Raw genomic sequence first — 24,300 nt, 5'->3', positions numbered from 1 at the left:
ATAGCTCAAACTACATGCTCTTTCTGAAACACAGCATCTCTTTTGCTAGTAAGGAAATACCACTAATTAAGACCTCTATGTTCTCATATGTTATCCCTCCTACAGGAGCAATAACCATGTCAAGGGCCAGAAGACCTTCCACCTCCATTGACTCAAATACCTGGTTGTATTCAATTCACTAGGTTATGTAAATAAATCTGTTTGAGAAAGGACTTTTCTTGGCAGAATAAATTAGAATCTGTATTTTAGCTTTGTCAAGCAACACAAAATAAAAGCATAAACTCAATTCAATAAATCTTTATTGAGCTCCCACAGGGTGCATGAATTTAGGATCTATAATTTACATAGGTAGAAAAGTGTTATTTAGCCCCCTCTTTTTTTTAAAACAAAAAGCAAATTACAATTTCTCTATAAATTCAAGTGAACCATTTAATGAGGCTTGGTTTGCTGTTACCTAAGTAATTAACAGAAAAAAAAGGGAAAGTATAAACATTTTCCCTTCTACCAAAAAAGGGTCTGATACCAGGATAAACTAGCCCACTGGTTTAATTATAGATGATCAAAAAGGCTAGAGAATCTGGAAGAAAAAGATGTATTTGGAAATACTGTCTTCTGAGGGCTCATCCCAAGAGAACAGCAAAATGGTAAAAATATTAACTGGCTCAAAAATTATACTGAGAGATCAAGAGAGGAGTTAGTCACATCTCAGGGGGAAAAAAAGTCAAGAACAGATGACACTAACTGTGGCTAGATCAATAAATCTAATGTTTCCCTGGAGTTCTGATAGCACTCTGAGCCAAATGGAGGGACTATAAATTCATGCCCCTTTAAACAGAGTGGTTTTAAATAATTCTCCAGTGCACCAACTGTATTTTCAAGTATAATTCTGGTATTTGTACCTAACAATACAGAAGAAAAAGCAGCAAGGAGAAAATGTCAAGTATATAGGACATAAAATGATTTGGCAGCCCTAGAATTCCCAGATTAAGTCTTTTTCATCAGGAAAATTGCATTCTGGTTCAGTCCAAGGTAACACTGGAGGCAGTGATACTGATGGCTTGTTATAAGCAGGAGGCAACAGTGAAAGTATTGAATCCTGGCTTTCTTCTTTCATCTGTTAAAGAAACTCAAAATAAGGCTGTTTGTACATAAATTCAATGCATCAGTTTTGTTAGTGATAAATAATTTTTAAAGAAATCATGTTAAAAGTGTTTAAAATTGTTTTTGAGTATTTTCCTTAAAAATGCCTTTCATTATGGTCATCTGAAAACAGGAAGAGCCAAATGAACTGATTTTTATCAGAATTATTATGCTCTTTCATCATTTCTAGCCAATATAGAAAATGTCTCTAAATTAATCAACATACATTGGGCATATATAGTAACATATGACAATAGTTGAGTTTGTTTTTACTCATTTTGTTTTACAGAATGAAAATATTTTAGAAAGTTTATAATTCTACTAGAAAAGTTTTTTTTTTGTTTTTCACTTTATTTTGTAAGAAAGTTATTAGTAAGAATATTGGTAACCAAAGTATCCCATCAAGCCAACAAAATGAAGTGACCTTTTAATAGTACTTAAAAACATCTAGACAACAGATAATAGATCTGCTCACCTGTTTGAAGAAAACATGAGACAACAAACTGCTTGCTGATGGCCTGAAATTATTTTTAAAAAGTTATAAAAAAGAATCTCATATTAGAATGTAGATTTTAGGTATATAAATATATTAGAAATTAGGTTTAGAGCTATAAATCCCAATATTAAAAAAATTAAAAAGGAAAAGAATATATATCAGAAGCCCAATTCTTAGCCCCTACCTTGACTAATGGGAAGAATTAATTCTAGAGGTATCTTTCAAATAATCCATACTTAACATTTACTAGACACATTCTATTAATAAGGAACTATGCTAGGCACTAAGGGGCTAAAAAATAAATAAGACATACACATCTTGTTTCCAAAATACTAATGTTTCCAAAATACTAAATATTGTTACCTATGATAATAATTTATATTAGTATAGTAGCAGCAACTTACATTTTTATACTACTTGGAAGTTTCCAAAATGTCTTAACATAAAGGCAGGGATTGACATCCAGAAAGAGTAACTGATTTTTACAAGGTGACTTGGCTAGGAAATGGTACGGCTGAGACTGGAGCCCATCTGTTCTGACTTTGAATCTAGGATTCTTCCCATTAGCTTATTGCCTCTACTTGTTCTTAGCGTTGATATTTTCTAGATTAGACTGTAATTTTTGATCAAAGACTTGAATTTTATGGGAAGGGCAGTATCACAAATATCATACCTTTTCTCAGGATCTTGTTGCAAACAAAGCTGTACCAAGCTAAAGAAAGCAGGAGAGAAGGTTTTTGAGGATGGTGTATGTAATCGGTCACTATTTATTGTGTGAGTTCCACTGGAGACAAGTACACTTTCTCCAATCCCAGAGTCTACACCTGATTGGGAACTTTTCATTCTGGATTCTGACTGAGGGAAAATATTGATATCCAGTGGGCTATAAGGAGGACCTTTTAGTTTCTGTAACAGCATCTAAAAGAAAGAAAAATTTCCTTCAACCCTTTTTAGGCAAAATATTAAAATAACAGTAATAACAATAAAACTCCTAAGAGTCTACAGCAAACATGTTTAACAGAAATTATACAGAACATAAGAGATCTTAAGGCAAGTAGTTCAGGGATTTTAGTGGCACTTACTTGAGTACTGTGCATGTTCTGGAAAGGTACCTTCCCACTGGCTAATTCACATGCTGTAATCCCAACACTGTAAATATCTGACTTCACATTATACCCATGTAAATCCTGTAGAACACAATTAATTTGAAGTCCTTTAGTGCAAATAACAGAAAGTTGCATACATGTGTTCTTTTGATAAAGGATGGTAAACAATAATGGGGAAAAAAACCTATAAGCAAGAAATCAAGGTATACCTGATATATAGTATATAATTTTAAATTCCTAACATAATTTTGACAAGAGTGAGGAAAAAAAGTCTTGCAGTAGGCCATTCACCAATCCAAATACAAGGGTACAAATGTCTTTTAATCAAACTCAGAAGACACTCAAGACGCAGACAACCCAATGAAACGGCCACACCTGACCTGTCTCAGTAGTTCTGGACTCAGCCACGGCTGCACTGACGTGCTGAACTGTGGGAAATCATACACAGCCCTATGCCTCTGTCCGTGCTTAATCAAACTATGCAGATGGGAAAGGCCAGAGAGGGTCACCAGGCCATCACCAGAAATGAGGATATGGCTGGCTTTAAAATTCCTAGAACAAAAAGAAACAATCCTAAGTACTAGGAAACTGGCCAATGAAGAAAGAGTAAAAATCTGGTCAGAACAAATTCAAGTATTCTCTTGGAAATTTGAATATTGAATATCCTTTATTAAAAAGCAGTATATGATATATACTACTCTATATACAGGGAATTTGGAATTCTTTCAGCTACTTAATATAGCACTAGAATAAGGAAAGATATAATGATAGCTACATATTTGGAATTGACAATATTTTTTCGAACAAGGAATGAAATCAAATTATGAATTTCACTATTTTAGGATGCTATTATAAAACACCTAAGGAAAATCTAAAAACATCAATTAAATAACATTTGAAGCATAAGGTTATAATTTAAAGTTAAGTGTAGGCCAGGCACAGTGGCTTATGTTTGTAATCCCAGAGCTTTGGGAAGCTGAGGCAGGAGGATCACTTGAGGCCAGGAGTTCAAGACCAGCCTAGGGAACACAGCAAGACCCCTGTCTCTATAAAAAATAGAAATTTTAGCCAGGCATGATGGTGCACAGACACTGTAGTCCCAGCTACTGAGTAGGCTGGGGCAGGAGGATGATTGCTTGAGCCCAGGAATTCAAGGTTACAGTGAGCTATGATCATGCCACTTCTCTCCAGCCTGGGTGACAGAGCAAGACTCTATCTCAAAACTAAAATAAAATAAAAGCCTCTCACAGTTTAACATCATTTATAAACATGACATGTAATAATCTCCTTTAATTATCAGACAAATTATAAAAGTGCATTATTTTGCTTCTAAAACACTGAATTTGGAAACTAACAGAGTAGGATGGCCAATATATTATCTGATAGGTGTAAATAAAACCCCAATTTATTAGAATACAGTGCGTTAAAATCCTTAGTTAATAAGAATGCTGCTAAAAAAACAACAAATAGTACAAAATGCTATAAGGGGTTTGAAACAAACAATAAGAAAGCAATCTTATTTAAAAATAACTTAATTAAAAAGCAAAGCAAAGTCCCAGTATAACTCAGAATGGCACTGTTTTTAGCATTCAATTACTTTTGCATCTACAGTCTGATAACAAGAGAACTGATATTTAGTATGATCATCTCAATGTGTTGCAAAATATTTAAGAAATCAAAGAAAGGTTTAATTATAAGTTGTATATGATATAAATGTGACAGCTAAAAAGCAGATAAAGAAGCTCTTTATTTGCTTTGAAAAAAACCTCAAAAACCAAAAAACAAAACCCAGCCAACTAGGATCCCACTCCTTACAGTTTATCCTCCAAACATATAGGTTCTCATGTCCCTCATCAGATTGAGAATGTGAGCTCCCTGAGGGCAGGCACTCCACACCAGCACCAAGCACAGTGCCTGGCACAGAGCATGCGGTCTGAACATGTTTGGTAAATGGTAGTAAGATAATCAGCATCCACTGCATCTATTAGCCCCTTCTCCCTCCATTTTCATTTATAAGTTTCCTATCCCTTCTTTCTAACACTTAACTGCTCCTTCCTAAAAGCTCCCTAATAGATTTCTTCCATTAAAATTCATTTTGTAAAATACAAATAAGTAAATACCTATGAATACAGCCATTTTGATGCAGATAGTTCAACCCTCTCACAGCTCCAAAGAGAATATTTCTTATTAAAGTTTCACTCATTCCTTCAGGAAAGTAGGTCCTCAAGAGCTGGCTTGCTGAACCTGAAAGAAAACCCTGAAATCCTTAGATGGTCACTGAAAGTGATTTTACTCCCACTTATGTTTTAATGTTCTTTTCAACCATGAACACACAGACATCTGTCACTTGGACTCTAACCCTTTCCCATGCAAATGTGATTTTCCTTCAGGAATCTTTTCTTTTTTTTTTTTGAGACAGAGTCTCACTTTGTTGCTCAGGCTAGAGTGAGTGCCATGGCGGCGTCAGCCTAGCTCACAGCAACCTCAATCTCCTGGGCTCAAGCGATCCTACTGCCTCAGCCTCCCGAGTAGCTGGGATTACAAGCATGCACCACCATGCCCAGCTAATTTTTTGTATATATTTTTAGTCAGTCAATTAGTTTCTTTCTATTTTTAGTAGAGACGGGGTCTCGCTCAGGCTGGTTTAGAACTTCTGACCTTGAGTGATCCACCCACCTCGGCCTCCCAGAGTGCTAGGATTACAGGCGTGAGCCACCGCGCCCGGCCATCCTTCAGGAATCTTTAAAAGATTTTTTTCTAATGCTACTCTAGAGATTAGAAAAGAGAATTAAAACAATTTTTCAATATTATTGGATAAAAGTACATACTGTATATGTATGTGTGTGTATATATGTATATATATATTTTAATCCAGAAGCAATTCACAAAAACTGTCCTAAAAATCAAAGCTCTAGAATCCATTCACTTATTTATTCAACACACTTATTGAATACTACTTTGTGCTAAGTATTATGTGAGTACCTGGGGACACCAAAATGAAATATATATAAGTGATCCTTGACCTAAAGAAGCACAAGTCCAGTGAGGGAGATTGGCACACACAAAGATGTTTACAATACAGTGAAATAAGTTTACAATGCATTGAAACAGGGGCAAGGATTGTGTGCATAGGTGAAAAAACGTTACTCTCCATTGAGAGAGGGGAGTGAAACTTAAAGAGTCAGATTGTGCAAAGGCATGGAAATCTTGGAGAAGCAATGGTGGTGTCATTGATCATCAAACCCATTCTCCTTTTTTATAAATACTAAAATTCAACATGAATCAGATATAGAAATACATCATGAAATCTAGAATCAGCTATTAGATTTACAAATTAAAAGTAGTGGAGAGGAAGGAGGGGCGAGGAAAAAAATAAAATAAAATAAAAGTAGTGCATCCTAAATCTAAGATTCCAATTATCTTTACAAGTATAGTATGCACACTAAATGATGAGTTATTTGTTAAAAACCAGTTTTCTTACCATAGGCCATAAATGGAGAAATAACCCAAAGCCAGCTGCCAACAGTGAAAACTGTCCAATAAGTTGTAATATTGGGATGCTGGAAAAAGTGGGATAGAATCACCGCTTTCTAGGATAAACACACAAGAGACAAGACATTTACAGTCTTTTTTTCCTTATGATGAAGATACAGTAGTGGCAGCTAATACTCAAGAAAGCTTGTTAGCACTAAGCACTGTTCTTAGTGCTTTTACCTCTTTAAATCTCACAAAACACTCCATGAAGTATGTGATGTTATGATTTCCACTTTACAGAAGACACTTAGGGATAAGTTAGAAAAACATGTCCAAAAGCACATAATTGATAAAAAGAAGTGGAAGTGGAATGTGAACTTAGAAAGTCTGACTCCAGAGGTCATACTCTTAAAGACTACACTATGTTCTTATTATACAAACATCTAAAAACACATAAAAATATGAAAATAAACATCTCTTCTGACACTGTATCATGGAGGGAACCACAGTGAACATTTTAGTGCCGTTTCTCCCAGTCTTATTTTTCTGTGCAATATACATAAATATTTTAAATATTGGGACACTATTAAAACAAAATCCTTTCACCCTTTATATCAAAAATGATTAGTGATAATGAAAATGATACTATACCTGAAATGTAATTCTGTCAAAGTTTGCCAATTCAGAAATTAATTTTGTTTAACTGGATGGAAAGGAAACTATTTGCTTTTGGTTTTTTTTTATTTCCCTATATGACTATTTGTGATTGGACTGACTAGAGGTGTTATAAATCTCCAGACTAGCATTTTGAATATGATACTCACTTGAAGGAATAGTCGTTAACCAATCTTGAATATATTTGTTCTTTCATGTAATGGATCTGGCCTCCAAGTATTTTTTCCAATTCTGTAACTGCATGCTAATTAGAACTAATTACCTTTCCCTAACAGGAAGAACTATGAATTCGGGGGAAAAAATTTTTTATAGATGTAATCTCAAATAGACATTACATTAAATACAGTTGTCCCTTGGTATTCATGGAGAATTGGTTCCAGGACCCTCCAAGAATGCTCAAGCCCCTTATATACAATGTCATGGTATTTGTACATAACCTATACACATCCTCTTACATGCTTTAAATCATCTCTAGATTACTTATAATACTTAATACAATGTAAATGCTATGTATACAGTTGTTGTACTAATTTTTGTTTATATTCTTGTATTGTTGTGTGTGTGTGTGTGTGTATATATATATATATTTTTTTTTTAATACTTTCTATTAGTGGTTGGTTGAAGCCATAGCTGCAGAACTTGTGGCTACTAAGGGCCAACTGTATATCTTTTTCTTCATATTGTTACCTGTAAAGATTTCAGGCGTTCTTCATTGCAGTTTTCCAGATTTGTAATTTTTATAGTTACCAGTGTTCCTGTAGGAGTATGCCGTGCAAGATGGACAGAAGTCAAGTTGTCAAATCCTCTTCCTATAATCAGACATAAAATTCAAGTTAGTAACCAAAGATGAAAAAAACTGACAATATGGACTTTATCAAAATTGTTCTTCAAAAACTGTTAAAAGAAAACTACTGATTGAAAGTATTAACAATATTTATATCTGTCAAGACTTCCATCCAGAATATATAAAGAACTCTTACTATTGTATAATAAGATAATAAGCAATCCAATTAAAAAAGGCAGAGTTATAAATAGGCAATCCATAAAATAAGATATAGGAATGATTAATAAGCATATAAAAAGATGCTCAAGATAGAGAGATGCAAATTAAAACAACATACTATCACATATTATAATAGCTAAAATTGTGACTTGATAAACTGTGACATATTCAAACAATGGAATGCTATTCAGCAATCCCCTATCCCCACTCCCAGTCCCTGGCAACCACCAATTGGATTTTTGTCATACGAATGGTATCAAAAAGAATATAGTCTTTTGTGGTTAGCTTCTTTCTTTTTCTTTTTCTTTTTTTTTTTTTTGAGACAGAGTCTCGCTTTCTTGCCTAGGCTAGAGTGAGTGCCGTGGCGTCAGCCTAGCTCACAGCAACCTCAAACTCCTGGGCTCAAGCGATCCTCCTGCCTCAGCCTCCCGAGTAGCTGGGACTACAGGCACAAGCCACCATGCCCGGCTGATTTTTATATATATATATTAGTTGGCCAATTAATTTCTTTCTATTTTTATGGTAGAGACGGGGTCTCGCTCAGGTTGGTTTTGAACTCCTGACCTTGAGCAATCCGCCCCCCTCGGCCTCCCAGAGTGCTAGGATTACAGGCGTGAGCCACCGCGCCCGGCCTGTGGTTAGCTTCTTTCACTTAGCATAACTTTTTTGAGGTCCATCCATGTTGTACCTATCAGTAGTTAATTTTTATTGCCAAACAATAGTCCATAATATGGATATACCACAATTCATTTATCCATTTATAAAGTTGATGGATATTTGGGTTGTTGTCAGTTTTTGGCCACTATAAATAAAGCTTCCAAAAACATTCCTGTATACGTCTTTAAGTAGGCATATGTTTTCATTTTTCTTTAGCAAATATCTGAGAGTGAGATTGCTGGGTCATGTGGTATCGGTATGTTTAACCATATAAGAAGATGCCAAACTGTTTCCATAAGTGGCTGAACTATTTTACATGCCCATAAACAAGAGCTGCAGTTGCTTGACATACTGTCCAGAATTTGGCATTGTCAGTTTTTTAAACGTCAAACACCTACTCTAGAGTGGCACCTATTAATAGGTATCCTTCTTTCCATAGTCACCAAATTTTATCAGTTTTATCTTTGAAATGAAGTTAATCTCAAATTTACCTTTGCCTCCTCATTGTCAGTGTCACTGCCTTAGTTCAAGTCCTGTCTTCCCTCTCTCCCTGGATATATGTAGTGACTTCCTCACTATGCCTTGCATTATCAACCAGGGCACACCAAAGGAACTACTTCAAAATACTTATGCCTAGGCCCCATTCCTATGAAATTTTGATTTAGTAGCTCCATGATGGAATACAGGCACTGCAGTTTTTAAAAAGACAGATAATGAGGGTGATACTTCTAGTTGTGAATCACTAATCTACTATATCTTCCAGACTGCTGCCAGAGTTGTTCTAAATTTGGTATTTCGTCAATAGGAAGGTCCCACAGTGCACTAGCTGAAAGCTTAGACCTTACAGTCAAGAAAGTCTGGTTTCAAAGCATAAGCTGAATGACTATCTCAGGGCCTCAGTATCCTCATCTGCAAAATGGAAATGGTAAAGGGTTAAAAGAAAAAAATACTTATTAAATGTTCAGCATAAAGCCTGTTAGATGCTATTAATACCATCAACAAACAATAATACATAATACATCCATACCACAATTTATTTATCCATTCATAAAGTTAATGGATATTCTACAATGTCTCTCTAGCAGAAGGATAAAAAATCCCAAAGTTCTGCCTTAAATCGTTAGAGCAATAAAGTAGATAAGGAGTGGGAGCCAGCAGAGACAAATACACCATACAAAGTCCTTCACAATGCGTTCCAAACCTACCTTTTCAGATTTATCTCCTATCACTGCCTACTCTCCCCTTAGTCCCACTTGAAGTCACAGAGGCACTATATGGTATTCTCCCTCTAACTATCCTTCCTCAGTCATTTACTGATGTAAAATAAACATTTTTTTACCTTTCTGGATTGCCACTTTCTTTCTAATTTTGGAGAATTTGCCACCATGTGCTGTTTTAAGAAAAGGTCAGATCCTTATTCTGCATTGGTCTCCTTGACCCTAGCATGTGATCTAAGCTTGGCCACTTGGAGGATGGAATGTGTGACATAAAGAAGCAGGAGCAGTCAGAACTCCCTGCAGTGGGTTCAATGTCCAGTGGCAGGAGGCCCCTGCCGGGTAGAACACTAACCAGCCTGCTCCTATTCCCCAGTTCTGGTCCCAGTCACTCAGCTTCTCTTGGTTTCTTCCAAACTCATTTCTCTAGCCAATAATTTTGTGAGTTAGCAATATTGTTCAAAAATTCTTTTTTTGCTTTAGCTAACCAGGATTGTCTTCTGTTGTTTGTAACAAAAACTCTGATGAGAATATTGAGGAAACTTTTCTTCGTTCTTCAGGATTTAGTCCCTTTTTGCCAACTTTCTTGACTCCTAACGGTGGTTGGTTGGATCCTCCATCTTCTCTGTTCCCATTACACTTAGCACACATCTCTACTAGAGCACTCTCAGGTGCATAAAACAAAGCTGTCTTATGTGTTCATCTTCCCAGAGAGCATGTGAACTAACTCCTCAGGTGTTTTACATGGCTTTCTATCCTTAGCGCCTAATATAGTAACTGGTTTGTAGTATTTAATAGATGTTTCTGAATATTCAGAGCAAATGTTTCACATATATAAAACTATAAATAGTAGCCCATCCTGTTCCACACTTAACTGAAAAAACATTCTACTATACATGGCATTTTAGGTACAATTTTAAATTAAAAAGTAATTTGGTTACAGGACTATAACTGAAAAGATTTACATGATTTGATTTTACTTCATACCCCATATAAATTATACTCATAAAATCAGAAGCTTCCCACAATACAGACACAAATAATAAATATTTAGAGTCTTCCACCTCTAATTATATTTCGGCAGAAAAGTAAAAACTCTAAATAGTAATCTTGAAAAAAATCTGGGCCATTGTTTTAAGACAGACATAAAATTAATTAAATCCATTTGACTGACACAATTTGTATCTATTTTTATGCTGTAGGAGACAACAGAAAAACAGTTGCCTACAAAATAATATCTTTTGTCATCAATTTCATTTCTAGCAATGAAGGGTCAATTATGTGAAATTCAGAATTATTACCTATTTCCACTTGGAGCTCATAGTGAGAAACATTGGTGGAACATATCACTTCACTGGCTCTAGTGGATGGAGGCAACCAGGAAAGGGTTGGCTCATCAACCTGCATGTTTTTAAAAGACAGAAACAAAATAGGTATAAATTATTTTGGTCCCTCACCCAATATAAAATACTACTATTGTATTTCAAACACATAGATGTATATTAGTCAGAAAAAGTCTGGGGCTGTTTTAAGATCCAAAAGGAATTTACCAGTTGCTAATTGATGTTAGAAAGCTATCAGCCTACACAGGACAAGAAGGCAGGAAAGGCAGACTTACAGATAGCAAGGAATATTTTCCAGTGCAATTTCCAGTAAAATTTTTAAGATTTTTGTAAGAATGGCTGCTAATTCTTTAGGGTAGCTGGTAAATGTATTGCGAGAAGATTGCAGGGACCTGTGAGGGATATTCTATGCTTGCGCTCTTGCTTCAGGTGGTTGCCAGCTATGTCCATTTCTCATACAGGGGACACACTCTGCTAATAGAGGTGTTAATAGTAACAGTCAAGGAACAATTTCTACAGTGCAGCCTATTAAAATTGCTGATGAAGTTTTTTTTTTACAAGATGGAATGAATCAGAAACGAAGTTAGAAAGAAAACTAAACCTAAGGAGATAGGAGAATAGGGTATAGACCTCCTAAGTAAATAACCATGTACTAAAATAAAGTCTTATGGGGTGCTTTAGAGTGAGAGTCTTAGATTTGTAACCCGAATACAGTGGTAATAAAATAGTATGCATGCATGAGAAAGAAGAGGCCTAATCCACTGGCTTCATAATAGTCATGAGGGTCTCTCAAAGCACATTAGTACCCCAAAGGACACTTAGAAGCTTTTATAGGCACCAGCAGGCAGGCATCTTGTTACTGCCTCCAAGATGGAGAGAAGGAAGAAGGGGGTAAAATGACATCACTATGTGCTAGGAATTATGCTAACTACTTTTCACATCCTTGACTCTTTTTAGTCAGACAAAGACATGGAGTTTAAAACAGCAACATAAGAGAACATATTCATTCTATTGTATGGAAAGAAGTGTTATCTGATTCTAGAATTGCAAATAAAACCAACTGAGACCTTTAAACTGAAAAAGAAAAAGAAAAAAAAAGTGACAAAAGGATTATATATTCCCTAAACTTTTAAGAGAGCAGAAAAAAATAATTATAAACCCACGGCTAAGGATGAATAAAAGTGAATATTGTTCAAGAGGAATGAAAGATTGTAAAAAGAAATTCTATTATACAACTGGAAATAATCCCAACGAGAAAAGAAATCTAAGTAAATCAGTTTAGTTTCTTTACAACAGGAGTCTTCAGATAAACTTAGATTAAAAGAACACATATAAGAGAGAGAGTATATAACAATTTTTTTAAAATTTTAAAGTGGTTTTAACCTGTAAGCTGTTAGGAAGGCTAGAGACATATAAACTGAGGCTTACCATTCACTGCTTGAAAACACAGCATAATGTTACTGAAATCAGATCTAATCAGCCTCTATTTTGCTTCCATCTATTCCACTAGGGAAATAGTCTTCTTTAAACTAGAAGGGGTACATATGTTGTAAATAAATATTCAAAGTCTCAAACAGGTTGTTTTAAATAGGTTCAAATCTCCAGGCCAAGGGCAAGTACATTTAGGTTATTAAATTTGCAGATATAGAACTCAGATGTGAAACCAGAATGGAAATGGTCAAACACTGACCTAATTTTCAAAAACGGAGAAAACTACAAAGGGGCAAGCTTGATGCTGCTGCCCAGTAAAGTCTAAGATCAAATTATTAGACAGATGAATTATGAGCATTTAAGAAAACAACATGGCAATCATAAGAAGATAATATAGGTTTACTAAGAGTCAGTCATCCCAAACTAACCTCACTTCTCTTTTTGATTTGATGACTAGTTAGAGAATTAGAAAGCAAAAATTATGGCAGGGTCCTTGTCTTTGTTTAATGACTTCTTGAAAATGCAAATGGCCTGTTTTTAAAAAACCATTGATTATATATTGCTAGGTATAGCTAATTACTGAAGGAATGAATCAGGACTCACAATTATCTTGAGCAACTGAAAGAAAAGCCCAGATCAGGAAAATTTTATAGGGATGAATGCAAAATCTTACACTTAAGTTAAAAAAAAAATCAATGGCCTAAATACAAAATTGAGAATACCAGGTTTATGACCTTGAGGTTTCAGTCAAAAGTATGACAAGGATGGTTAAATAAAAGCACAATATCGAGTTACATTTATAGAAGCAAAATGAGCGGAGTGAACGAGATAAGTCTCAACATATTCTGAAATGATTAGTTAGTATCTGGAGCACCATGGATAATTGAGACACCACAATATAACAGGGACAGTGCAAAATGGTGAGGTCTAGAGAAAAGCAAGCATCTTGGTGAAGGTTCTGGCAACACTGAAGGAACTGGGAATACTTGATCTGGAAAAGATAATATTAAATATATAGTTGCCATTTTCAAGTAACTAGAAGACTAATGTAGAAGGCTAAATACAATTGTTCAGACAGCAGAGCTGAGCTTAGGAGACAGAAGCTACAGGAAGCATATTTCAGTTCAGTGAAAGAAATTCACAGTAACTGTGCCATCCAACAGTGGGTCAGGCACCAAGCTGCCTCCTTATATCATTCTCTCTCCACTGACATATTCAAATTGGGACTGGGTGACCACCACTGACAGTACCTGAAGTACAAGGAGGTACACCCAAGAACTGGAAGTGAGGATGGAATGGTCAGTAAATGGAAGGCTAGCCTACAAATGTCTGCTTACAGCAGAAGAAAATACTGTGATATGAATTTCAAGTACTTTTGACACCTGACATTAGTTCTCCCTTCTAAATTAAACTGCTTTTAATTATGATTTGGTTTCTGATGGAACTTTACTATAAAGAAAGAGTAGACCGATGATGCAATGTAAGGGTACCATTTCCTCTGACACTGGGAGAGAGAGTTTACAAAACAGTCTAATTGCTTGGTTAATGTGGGTCTGAGGCTAAAATATGGATCCGCTCTAGGTTTGCTGACTAAAATCCAGTTTCTGATTCTGAGAGACTAAGGAACAGACCCCAAATATCATGGTTCAACAACCAAGCCAGTGAATGTCCCGCTGAAGTGGTTTTGGAGAGATTCTACCAGACTTTTACTTATGGTGAAACATACCTTTCCATTTTACTTTATTTTCTATGATGGAGCTCCTTGTCTTAAATTTCTACATTAACTCTCAGAGATATTGTAGAGAACACTCCCTGGATAGGTTGAAAATTGGACTAGATGGCCTTTCATTGATCACTGCAATTAAAATTGCATTACTTTAAAAAGCAGCATCTCAACTCAAACATCACAGCCTTTCACTTTCAAATGTCAATAACAGAAAATGGGCTTTTCTACAGATAGAAGGCTTTCCACAGTTATAGGAGACACAAATCATTTAGAAAACCAGACTGTCCTCCAAACATGACATTTTACCATAAAATTTAATCCTGTCTATAGGGTCCAGGCCAAGGGAGAACTACAAGTTGCCCAAACAAAAGACAACAGATGGTGTTTTTAAGCATGACTCAGGGAAAGCCCAGAAAGGTTCTTCTAATCATCAGGCATCAGTTTCCAGCTGGTGTCAACTTACACTACACAACTCCTCCATAAAAGACTTCAGAGAGAATTTGCTTCTGCTTCCCTCACTCAGAATTTTAGTCTAACTCCAATAACAAAGATGTGAGATTTCGCTCCCTAAAATATAAAATGGCTCTGACCTGCAGCTTTGAAGGATCCAAGTGGCACCTGTGGAAGTTTCCTGAGTTATAGGCCTCTCTCTCAGTAACATGGAGACAACAGTCAATTTACTTTCTCCCTCAACACAACCTCAACCTGAAGGGTATTACCTGAATTAAAACTCAGGTTGGATACTACATTCTACTGTACTAAAAGGCAAGTATACTTTCCATTGCCCCAAAGAAAAAAAAAATAAAATAAATAAAAAAAAAAGGCAAGTAACTAGAAGAATTTAGGGTATTAGTGAAGAGAAAATGAAATGACAAAAATAAAGACAGCTGAAGATAGGATTGCATTAAATTATAAGCAAAATTAACTGGGATTATCTTACTTTGTAGCAAATATGGCATTTGCAAGAAAGATTCCATTTTGTAGTAAAAACTGCAACATAAAATATGAATTAAGGGAAAAAAAGATCCCAGAGAAATATTTATTATCAAGCATGTTCCTTTAACATATCAGGCATTGCCTACAGAAGATAAAGATGAGTAAGACATGATGCCTACTTTTATGGGGATCACATTATAACTGGGAAGACATAGATACTAATCATTATAATATCGTAAGTACTATTTTATGGTAATGTCTGATATACAGGAGAATAATGGAACAAAAAATATAAGTGGAAAGGCTTCATAGATGTGATACTTGAACCAATTCGATAATGGATGGGGAGAAATTTCAGAGGGAGAAAAGTATTTCAAGGAGAGAAGACAGTATGTGCTAAGACTCAGTAGCAAGAAATAAAACTCAAAAGTCAGACATATTCTACACAATTAAGAGTCCTTATAGCATGCTAGGCCTTATCCCATAGGCTTTAGGAAGCCAGTGGAAGTTTTAAAGCTGGAAAGGGACACAAGCAGGTCTATATTAGTAGCAATACTGACCACTAATATGAGTGGTGGGAGAAGACTATGGGGGTGTCTAGGAGCCTAGAGGCAATGAGTCCCCTGCAACAGCCCAGGTGGGAGACAATGAGTCTTGAATTCCAACAGTGCTCCTGGGAAGTAGAGGACAGATGCAAAGGCATTTCAGAGATAGACTCACTTCAGACAAAGACGCATAAGACTTGGTGTATAATAAATATGGGGGCAGAGGTAGAGTCAGTGTGAGGATAACCAGAAAGCTTCTAGTTAGGATGACACAGTAGATGGGTTTTCATTAGCTAAAGCAGTTGGTGAAGTTTGAGAGAATATCAATGTTTTACTCAGACTGAGAAGAGATACCTTTGAAAAACCCAACCAGAAGTATTCTATAGACACTTTTGGTGCCCAGGAAAGAGTCTGGGATTGCAGGTAAAAATCTGAGAATCATTGGTTCTGCTTGATGCCAGCGTCCCCTCAGGAAGCCTGAGGGAGCTCCAGGACAATCTAAAATCTGAGCAACTGAGGCCAAAGGAATAGATGAAACTGTTTAGGGAGAGCCAGTTTAGGAAGAAGGGAAGAGGCTAATTATAAACTCTTGGAGAACAGCAGGAGGAAGAAGAAAAAGACACTGGAAGAAAAAGAGATATAGGAAAACCAGGAGTGAATGGTATTACAGAAGGCAAAGGAGTATTTGTACTCAACCATTTTCTTACCAAGTATTGATGGATACTGGTTTCAGACTGTTTTTCAGGTCTGAGTGATTCAACTTGTGTTCTTGAAGTGCAGAAACAATCCTGGAAGTCAGAAATACATTAAATAAGTGAAAAATAAGTCATAGGATAAGCAAGGGTATTGTGTAGACACAAAAAGGTCAAATGGCATGGGCAGCAGAGACAAAGGGCAGCATGCAGGAACCTAGAATTGAAGCCAGGATCCATAGCATGGAGATACTCAGTATAGGAGAGAAGGAAGAGTAGCTGGGCGTGCAGAAGACAAACTTCCCATCTGTTAGAATTTTACTTGGCACCATCTCTGGTCCTTTCCCTCTCTTCTCTTCAGGTCATAATATCAATTCATTTTAAAAGTTGTTGTTAATTTTTAACTCTTTCATTACTGCTGAGGTTTTCTTCTGAATATTTTGCTAAAGATTATTCTGCTGTATTCATTATAATTTTTACTTTGATCCTCAGATATTTTTCTTAAGTGTAAGAACCATGTGTTTATTCACATTAAAACACATATTGAGTGTTTTTGGAATATCAATTTTATCTCAGTTGTTCAAATTTCTCATTTAGAAAAAAAAGTGAACATTTTGAGTCAAAAGATTCTAAAATATTTCATCACTGCATATAAAATGTACTAATAACATAAAGTTAAAATTAACCAAGTGAACTAATATAAATCACTCATTATTCCATGTCATATCACATTTTTCACAAAATCTATAGTTATGGAATAATAGATTAAGATATCCTTCTTCCAAAATTTGGAGGCCCTAGGCAACCACACAGCCCCTTGAATCTCAGAATCCTCTTCTATCAAATGAGAGGACCAGACTAAATACCCTTTTGTATCTTCTCCAACTTACAAATTGATATAAAATTATAAATCTTAATTCTTTAAACCAAATCTGACCCACCCCGTTTTTGTGAATAAAGTTTTACTGGAATATTTTCATTCCTTTACATATTGCCTATGGCCACTTTCACACTACAACAGCAGAAGAGTAGTTGTAACAGAGATCATATGGCATGCAACTACTATGGCCTTTATGGAAAGTTGCTCACCCCTGCTTTATATGTTTTCCATATATATAAAGCTTCCTTTTTAAGTGGTAAAGCTTTACTTTAAAGTAATGTGTGATGTATTTTCCATATAACTAACATTACAGTAGTCTTCTAACGTCATAGTTTTGCCTCTCAGCCTTGGCAACAGATGGAGTAGTTCAGCAGATATAAGTCTGAGACCTGGTTCAAATTCTTTGCAATCTTGGGCCAACTCAAAATCAGGATGATATCACCTGCCCTATCAATTGCTCACAATTTTAAAGAATGAAAGAAATACATGAAAGTATCTGTAAACTACAAATCATCATACAAATATACTCATCATTTTTTAAAAGATCACGGTCAATATAAAAATTTCCTATTCAAATATTATATTCTATATAAGAGAGAATGAAAAGTCCTCAAGCTAATTAATCTAAAGTAGATATCATGGATCTAATATAAATACAAAACCAATTGGCATCTATATCTTGTATTATACATTGAACCAAATGATTTTTGTCTGATTGTTAAATCAAAGGACTAATTTTTTTTTTATTTCAGCATATTATGGGAGTACAAATGTTTAGGTTATGTATGTTGTCTCCCCGCCTCCCAGAATCAGAGCTTCAAGCATGTCCATCCCCAAGACGGTGCGCATTGTACTCATTACGTATGTATATATGCCCAACCCCACCTCCCCCCTCCCATCTGCCCAAAGCCCAATATATGTTATTCCTATGTGTCCACTTAAGTGTTGATCACTTAATACCAATTTGCTGGTGAGTACATGTGGTGCTTTTTTTCCATTCTTGGGATACTTCATTTAGTAGAAATGGGTTCCAGCTCCACCCAGGAAAATACACGAAGTGCTATATTACCGTTGTTTCTTATAGCTGAATAGTACTCCATGGTATACATATACCACATTTTATTAATCCACTCATGTACTGATGGGCACTTCGGTTGTTTCCACATCTTTGCAATTGTGCATTGTGTTGCTCAAAGGACTAATTTTTAATATTATTTTGTTTGCCTTTAGTCAGATGAGAATTTATAAAAGATATTTTTGAAAGATTTAAAGAATAAAACATGACTAACTGGATGGGAGAGACATATCTAAGCACAACATATGAATGAGAAAAAGTGGGTATGGGACAAAGGATTAGAATAATGAATATATTAAGATAGTATAAAAATTCTTTTTGAAAGAGACAAAAACTTAATGATAATTTAATTCAGTTCTAAAAACCAGAAGTTATACAGGTCAAAACAACAACTCAGAGTTTTCTTTTAATTTTTTTAAAATTAAAAAAAATATTTTTTTCATTTGGTGATGTCTCACCAAGCTGGTCTCAAACTCCTGGCCTCAAGCAATCCTTCTACCTCACCCTCCCAAACTGCTGGGATTACAGGCCTGAGCGATCACACCTAGCCAGAATATGCTTTTTATTACAACTGTGCACTAACGTCTAACTAGTATGATGGCCCCAAATCAGATCTATGTTAATAAAAACTTACCAAAAGAGACATTGAATCGCTTTAGTTCACAGAAAGTGACAAAAATCCATATATTCCAAAGAAGATTTTTGTTTTACTTTCAAGATGCAGAAATATCCTCCTATAAAAAACAAAAGCAAAATAATACAGATTCACATAAAAGTTCCTTTAAGAACTAGTTGCCATAAACCTACCTGATATTTAGGCAGCTATTCCTTGACACAAGGATTAGAGATATTCCTAAAAAATGTCTTTAAAGAGTATTTCTTTTTATTGAACACTATTTGGGATCTGACATCACAACAGAAAAGCAGAGTGAAAATGAAGGGAAGTTCTGAATAGTTCCAAAGACTCAATTTACTTAGATCTCTCCTTACTTATCTTTTCTATTTTTTTTTTTAGACCCTGAGCAAATGTAAAAGTAATATGGAAAACCAAATTTGGACCCACTTTTGATACAAATGATGTCATTTACAAATAAACTACAAGAATTTCCAGTGGTTCTCTCTTTTTTTTTTTTTTTGAGACAGAGTCTCACTTTGTTGCCCAGGCTAGAGTGAGTGCCGTGGCATCAGCCTGGCTCACAGCAACCTCAAACTCCTGGGCTCAAGCAATCCTACTGCCTTAGCCTCCTACGTAGCTTGGACTATAGGCATGAGCCACCATGCCTGGCTAATTTTTTTTCTATATATATTAGTTGGCCAATTAATTTCTTTCTATTTATAGTAGAGAGGGGGTCTCGCTCTTGCTCAGGCTGGTTTTGAACTCCTGATCTCGAGCAATCCGCCCACCTCGGCCTCGGCCTCGCAGAGTGCTAGGATTACAGGCATGAGCCACTGGGCCCAGCTGGTTCTCTTATAAGTAAACTCTGAGGAATTCCAAAGCTTTCTTACTGGATTAATTACCTATTAAGTCATTTGGGATCCTTGACTAGCAAACATGGGAAAGAAGCAGGATTAGTAACACACTAAGAATTAATGTGTTCTTATTGCCATACATTTAGAAAAAAAGAGAATTTTTTAGTTTTCATGTGAAAATAACATTTTTATAGGTTAAAATTTTTTTACCTTATGATTTTTAGTTCTCTATTCTATTCTTGAAATTTGTTGACAGATATCAAGGATATGCAGATTATAATGCAAATAAATTCCTGTCCACTTTCATAAGAGAGTATTGATGTCAATAGTTTGTGAAGATTCTGCAACAGAGGTTTAATATATTAACAGTAACTTCTTCAGATTCCAGTAACATGAAAGCACCATCAAAGGTTTCCAGATCTTTTACTAATAGAAAGGGTGGGACTGGTATTTCCTTACATCTAAACAATATCTCTTTCATCTAAATTGTGCTTCATATTTTATTGTAATGACGTTCCCGGATTTGATGAAGGCATCTACAAATATCTGAGCAAAATGAGAAAAGGAAGATTTTGTAAACCATAAACACTACAGAGCAGTATCCAATTTTACTGCTAAGGAAAGAAATGAATTTATTCAGGATGTTTACTATGAACCAAAGGTAGAGAGTGGGAAGAAGAACTTGCAAGGTTATAATTATGTTGTCACCTGCCTTCATTACCGTCAATTTAAGGCCCTGGAGTTTGCTGTGCTATAAAAGGGGGAAAAAATGCCTACCCTGCCTAACTTACAAGGTGATGGACATCAAATGAGATACATCTGAAAGTGCTCATAACTACCAAGCACTGTATCAGTATAAAAGCTTGAGTGGATTCTCTGGAAGGTATACTCAAATATACTGATGGCAGTGCAAAATGGTAAGGCTCATTTGGAAAGCAAGTTGGCAATGTTTCAATAATCATTAAAATATTCATACCTCCTGACCCAGTAAAATTCCCACTTCTAGTAATCTCTTCTGAGGAGATATCCAAATACATGAAGAAACTATACACACCCAGAGAGTCATTACCCTGTTATCTGTCACAGCCAAGTGTTCATTCCACAAGTTTTGTGAACAGCTACCAGCTACTGGGCACTGGGGACACACACTGATAATCAGGACAGACAAGGTCCTGACCACTTGCAGCTAACTTTCCTATAATTAGAAAAGTTAGGGATGTCATGATTAACTGAATTTTCTGCTTCGTGTTCTGCTTTTTTCAGCAGCCTACAAAAGTGAAAAAGTAGAATTATTAAAATCAGCAAGTTGTTACTGATTTTGTTGTCTTGAACAACAAAACAATTTGAAACTCCATTATATTATCTATTTTTCAGAAAAGCTCAGAAGAAGCTGACACAAGCTGTGAGAAATGCTAGTATTAAAATAATTATCCCAATAGAGTGATTTAATCCCAGAGGTTTTTTGCCTTCCATACACCATAGTGTTAAGAAATAATTTTACAAGACATTTTGAGGTCAAGGCAGCAGCTGCACCTTCCAAGGGCATTGGGGTAGGGGATTTGCTGCTAATTTTCTATTGCATGCTCTTTCACTAAATATGAATATAAATCCTGTTAAAAATCAAACTTGAGACATATTTTAAGCATATTCACAAGTACATCAGTGTAGTCCCTTGCACTTGTATCCAAAAACCTAATTATGATAAAGCTTTATAAATAACATTTATTTGTCCGATAATAGAATGGTTCATCCAAAGGCTTTAATCTGAAAGATTAACACTTTCTGTGGAAACCAAAGGGCGCATCTGCTTACAGAACAAGGGTTTTGAGTTAGGTATCCAACAGAGGCCACTGTTACAAGGAATGCAAAAAAAAAAAAAAATACCGATTCAAGTCTTCGTTCAACTTTAAAATTACTGTAATTTTCAAAGTGATCTTGGGAACCCGTAAAATCTTAACAAAAATCATAGGTCGATAGAATTTTCCAAACTTAGTATCGTGACTCAAGCTTTCGACAAATATTTACTGAGCGCTTACGTCTCCGGCACAGTGTTGGGCCGGCGCTGGGTCACAAACCCTGATCAAGTTTTGAGGAGAAGGGCACTTGACCCAACAAATCCACGAGGAGAAAACACAACGATGAACTTAATACTGAGGACAAAACGGCGCTTGAGCATTTAATTTTGTAAGAAGTTCTTTCTAGTCCTGCTTTGAAGCGACTTTGTAGCGAACTCGCAGAAGGCGGCAGACAGCGCCGGGGCCAAAAGGTGCCTTCTGTCTGGAAACGCGCCAGGCCCGCGAGCTCGGCCAAAGGTGAGCGCCGCGGGGAGAGGGCGCCACGGCGGCTCGGGCCCCAAGCACCTGGCGGCCAACCAGGCAGGCGCCACCGCGCGGGCTGAGGACCCGGGGCCAGGCTCCCGAGAAGCCGGAGCTGCGCCGCTCGCCACGCCAAACGCCCTGCGGCCACGGCTCCGCCGGCACCGCTCGAGGTGGGGCGGCCAGCTCCGGCCTCAGGCTTCCTGGGGCGTGCGCCGGCCAAGCTGCACTCCCGCCCGTCCCGCTCCAGCCCCCAAACCTTCCCCTCCCCGGCCCGCCTCCCCTCATTACCCCTGCGGCCACCACGGCCAGCGACTCTCTTCAGGGTGCCAGCGGTGCGGGGCCAGAGCCGGGAAACCCTGGAGCCCGGCTCGAGGAGGGGCGAGGCGAGCGCGCTAGGCCCGCTCCCAGCGCTGGACGCAGGAGGGCGGTGCTGCCGGGACCGGGACAGTCCGCCTGGACTTCGGCCCCAGACCCAGGACACCCGCCGGGACGGCATTCGCCCCACCCGGGCCGGTCGCCGCGGCCCCGCCCCGGGGCTGGGCAGTGAGAAGGCGGGGCCTTCGAGCTTGGGGGCGGGGCGGTCGGAAACCACAAGTCCCGGCAGGTTGTGCGCTGAGGCCGAGGAGGCTGTCGGGAGAGTGGGTTTCTTTCGAGCCTCCCCGGCTTTGCTGGGGCTGCCATTGGCCTGGCGTCACTGCAGAACTGAGGTCGCCAGATGATGATGTTGTGAAGTCGGCCGGCTGTCCCTGCCACGCCCGGGCGGTTACTGGCAGCGGCGGCAGCTTTGGCTGCTGCTCTCAGGCTGCCGCCGCTCTAGAGCCTTCTCTCCGAAGGAGCGCTGGCGGACGACGGAGGACGCCAGGCCATTCGGGTGAGTAACCTTCCAGCGCACGACTCGAACTTGCCCTTGCCAACTTCCCCTGAAGGCGGAGGAGGCTCCCCGCCCCGCGCTCCTCCGATCCCCGGAGGCCACGCGCCGACAGCAGACAGAGCCCGAGGCTGGGTACTGGAGGGCTGGATCTTCGCCTCGTCGTCAGAAGTGGGTTTCCCAAGTGTGGGTGCAAAGTGATGGGCGCTGGGCTCTGGCCTCGGGATTCACCCCAGCTGTACCTCTGAGAAGTGGCAGCCTCTCATCCTCTGCGGGACAGCATCCATCTGGAGCCCCATCTTTTAGGATGAGTGGCTTTAGTGTCTGGGCATTAATCCTTAAGCCTCGGTCGCCATCTGTAATGTAACCGGGAGGAGAGAGCTCTTTCTGTGTTGAATCGAGTTGGGCTTTCCTTGGAATTGATTTTGAGCCAGACACCACATATCTTTCAAAGGAAAAATGGTTGACTTTAGTTTGAAGCGTGAATAATGGATATTGGCAGATGTCCTTTATAGTACCAGCATAAAATAACCTCCTAAACAATTTAAACATTTTCTGGGTATAACAATAGGGGTAAACTTATTTGCTCATGCACCATTTACTTAAACCTGCTGTTTCTGCACCGGAAAAAAAAAAGTAACTTTTTACCGGAAATTCATCAAGCTGGAATGGACCATAGAAACAAAATGCAGTGAATTCTCCCAGTTCTTGTTCTATTTGCTTTTTCCCAGACTGAAATCTTTGCTGTTGAATTGGAAGTCTGAGCGACAGTGATCTCCAAATAGCATGTTAATGGTGGTGACGTGACACTTCAAAACAAATTGTGAAGGACTTCTGGTGGTGAGAAAGGGCAGCGATGAAAATATTTTATCATCGCAGCAGTTATTCCAGCTTCCTATTTTTAAAATCAAGTGATGTCCAATAAGTCAGCAAGCACATACTATGTGAAAGGCAGTGTTTTGTTATCTTGCAGACTTTTATTCATATAATGGAAGAGGTCAGAAAGAACCCACATTTGAATATTTGCAATCTGCTAGGCATTCCAGCTCTACATACATTAGCCTCACTTAATCTCTTTAGCAAACCTGTTGCAGTAACCTGAGGCTTATGTAACAAGTGGGAATTTAAATCTAGATCTGCCTTGCTTCCAAGTTATAGGTCAGGTAACATACTTGCTTCAGAAATTACAGATGTTGAGGGTCGAATGGTTAAAAAGGCTTTGGCAGTGTTACTTCTGAAGACTGGTTCCAA

At 37.6% G+C, this 24,300-nt stretch overlaps 2 protein-coding genes across 15 annotated transcripts in view; one reads left to right on the top strand and one right to left on the bottom strand.

The window, feature by feature from the left end:
- Positions 1-282: 282 nt before the first annotated feature.
- On the bottom strand, positions 283-22,722 carry STRADB (STE20 related adaptor beta). 10 transcript variants are annotated; one of them, XM_076005805.1, is made up of 13 exons: positions 22,470-22,722; positions 20,074-21,130; positions 19,028-19,127; positions 16,454-16,534; positions 11,067-11,166; positions 7,579-7,700; positions 6,224-6,332; positions 4,863-4,986; positions 3,123-3,294; positions 2,719-2,823; positions 2,310-2,554; positions 1,616-1,658; positions 283-1,114 (listed from the first exon to the last, which is right to left on the bottom strand). In XM_076005805.1, the coding sequence occupies exons 3-13, from the start codon at positions 19,037-19,039 to the stop codon at positions 971-973; spliced, it is 1,257 nt and encodes a 418-aa protein (XP_075861920.1). In that variant the 5' UTR covers positions 19,040-19,127; positions 20,074-21,130; positions 22,470-22,722; the 3' UTR covers positions 283-970. The 10 variants fall into 10 exon arrangements, with proteins under 10 accessions (XP_075861920.1, XP_075861922.1, XP_012594473.1 ...); XM_076005807.1 differs by having other exon boundaries at positions 20,074-21,058; XM_012739019.2 differs by having other exon boundaries at positions 20,074-20,204.
- A 51-nt stretch (positions 22,723-22,773) lies between these two features.
- The window catches only part of TRAK2 (trafficking kinesin protein 2), a 66,759-nt gene continuing 65,232 nt past the window's right edge, over positions 22,774-24,300 (top strand). For 3 of the 5 annotated variants that reach the window (XM_076005801.1, XM_076005799.1, XM_076005800.1), the window contains exons 1-2: positions 22,774-23,052; positions 23,781-23,889. The gene's annotated coding sequence lies outside the window, so the exon portion shown is untranslated. The remainder of the gene's footprint in view (positions 23,053-23,780; positions 23,890-24,300) is intronic. The other 2 variants (XM_076005797.1, XM_076005798.1) reach the window with 1 other exon arrangement.

Source organism: Microcebus murinus, chromosome 8 (genome assembly GCF_040939455.1).
Source record: "Microcebus murinus isolate Inina chromosome 8, M.murinus_Inina_mat1.0, whole genome shotgun sequence".
In the NCBI taxonomy this organism is placed as follows: Eukaryota; Metazoa; Chordata; class Mammalia; order Primates; family Cheirogaleidae; genus Microcebus; species Microcebus murinus.
Note: the sequence above shows the minus strand (reverse complement) of the source record. Positions and strands in the feature narration are given on the sequence as shown.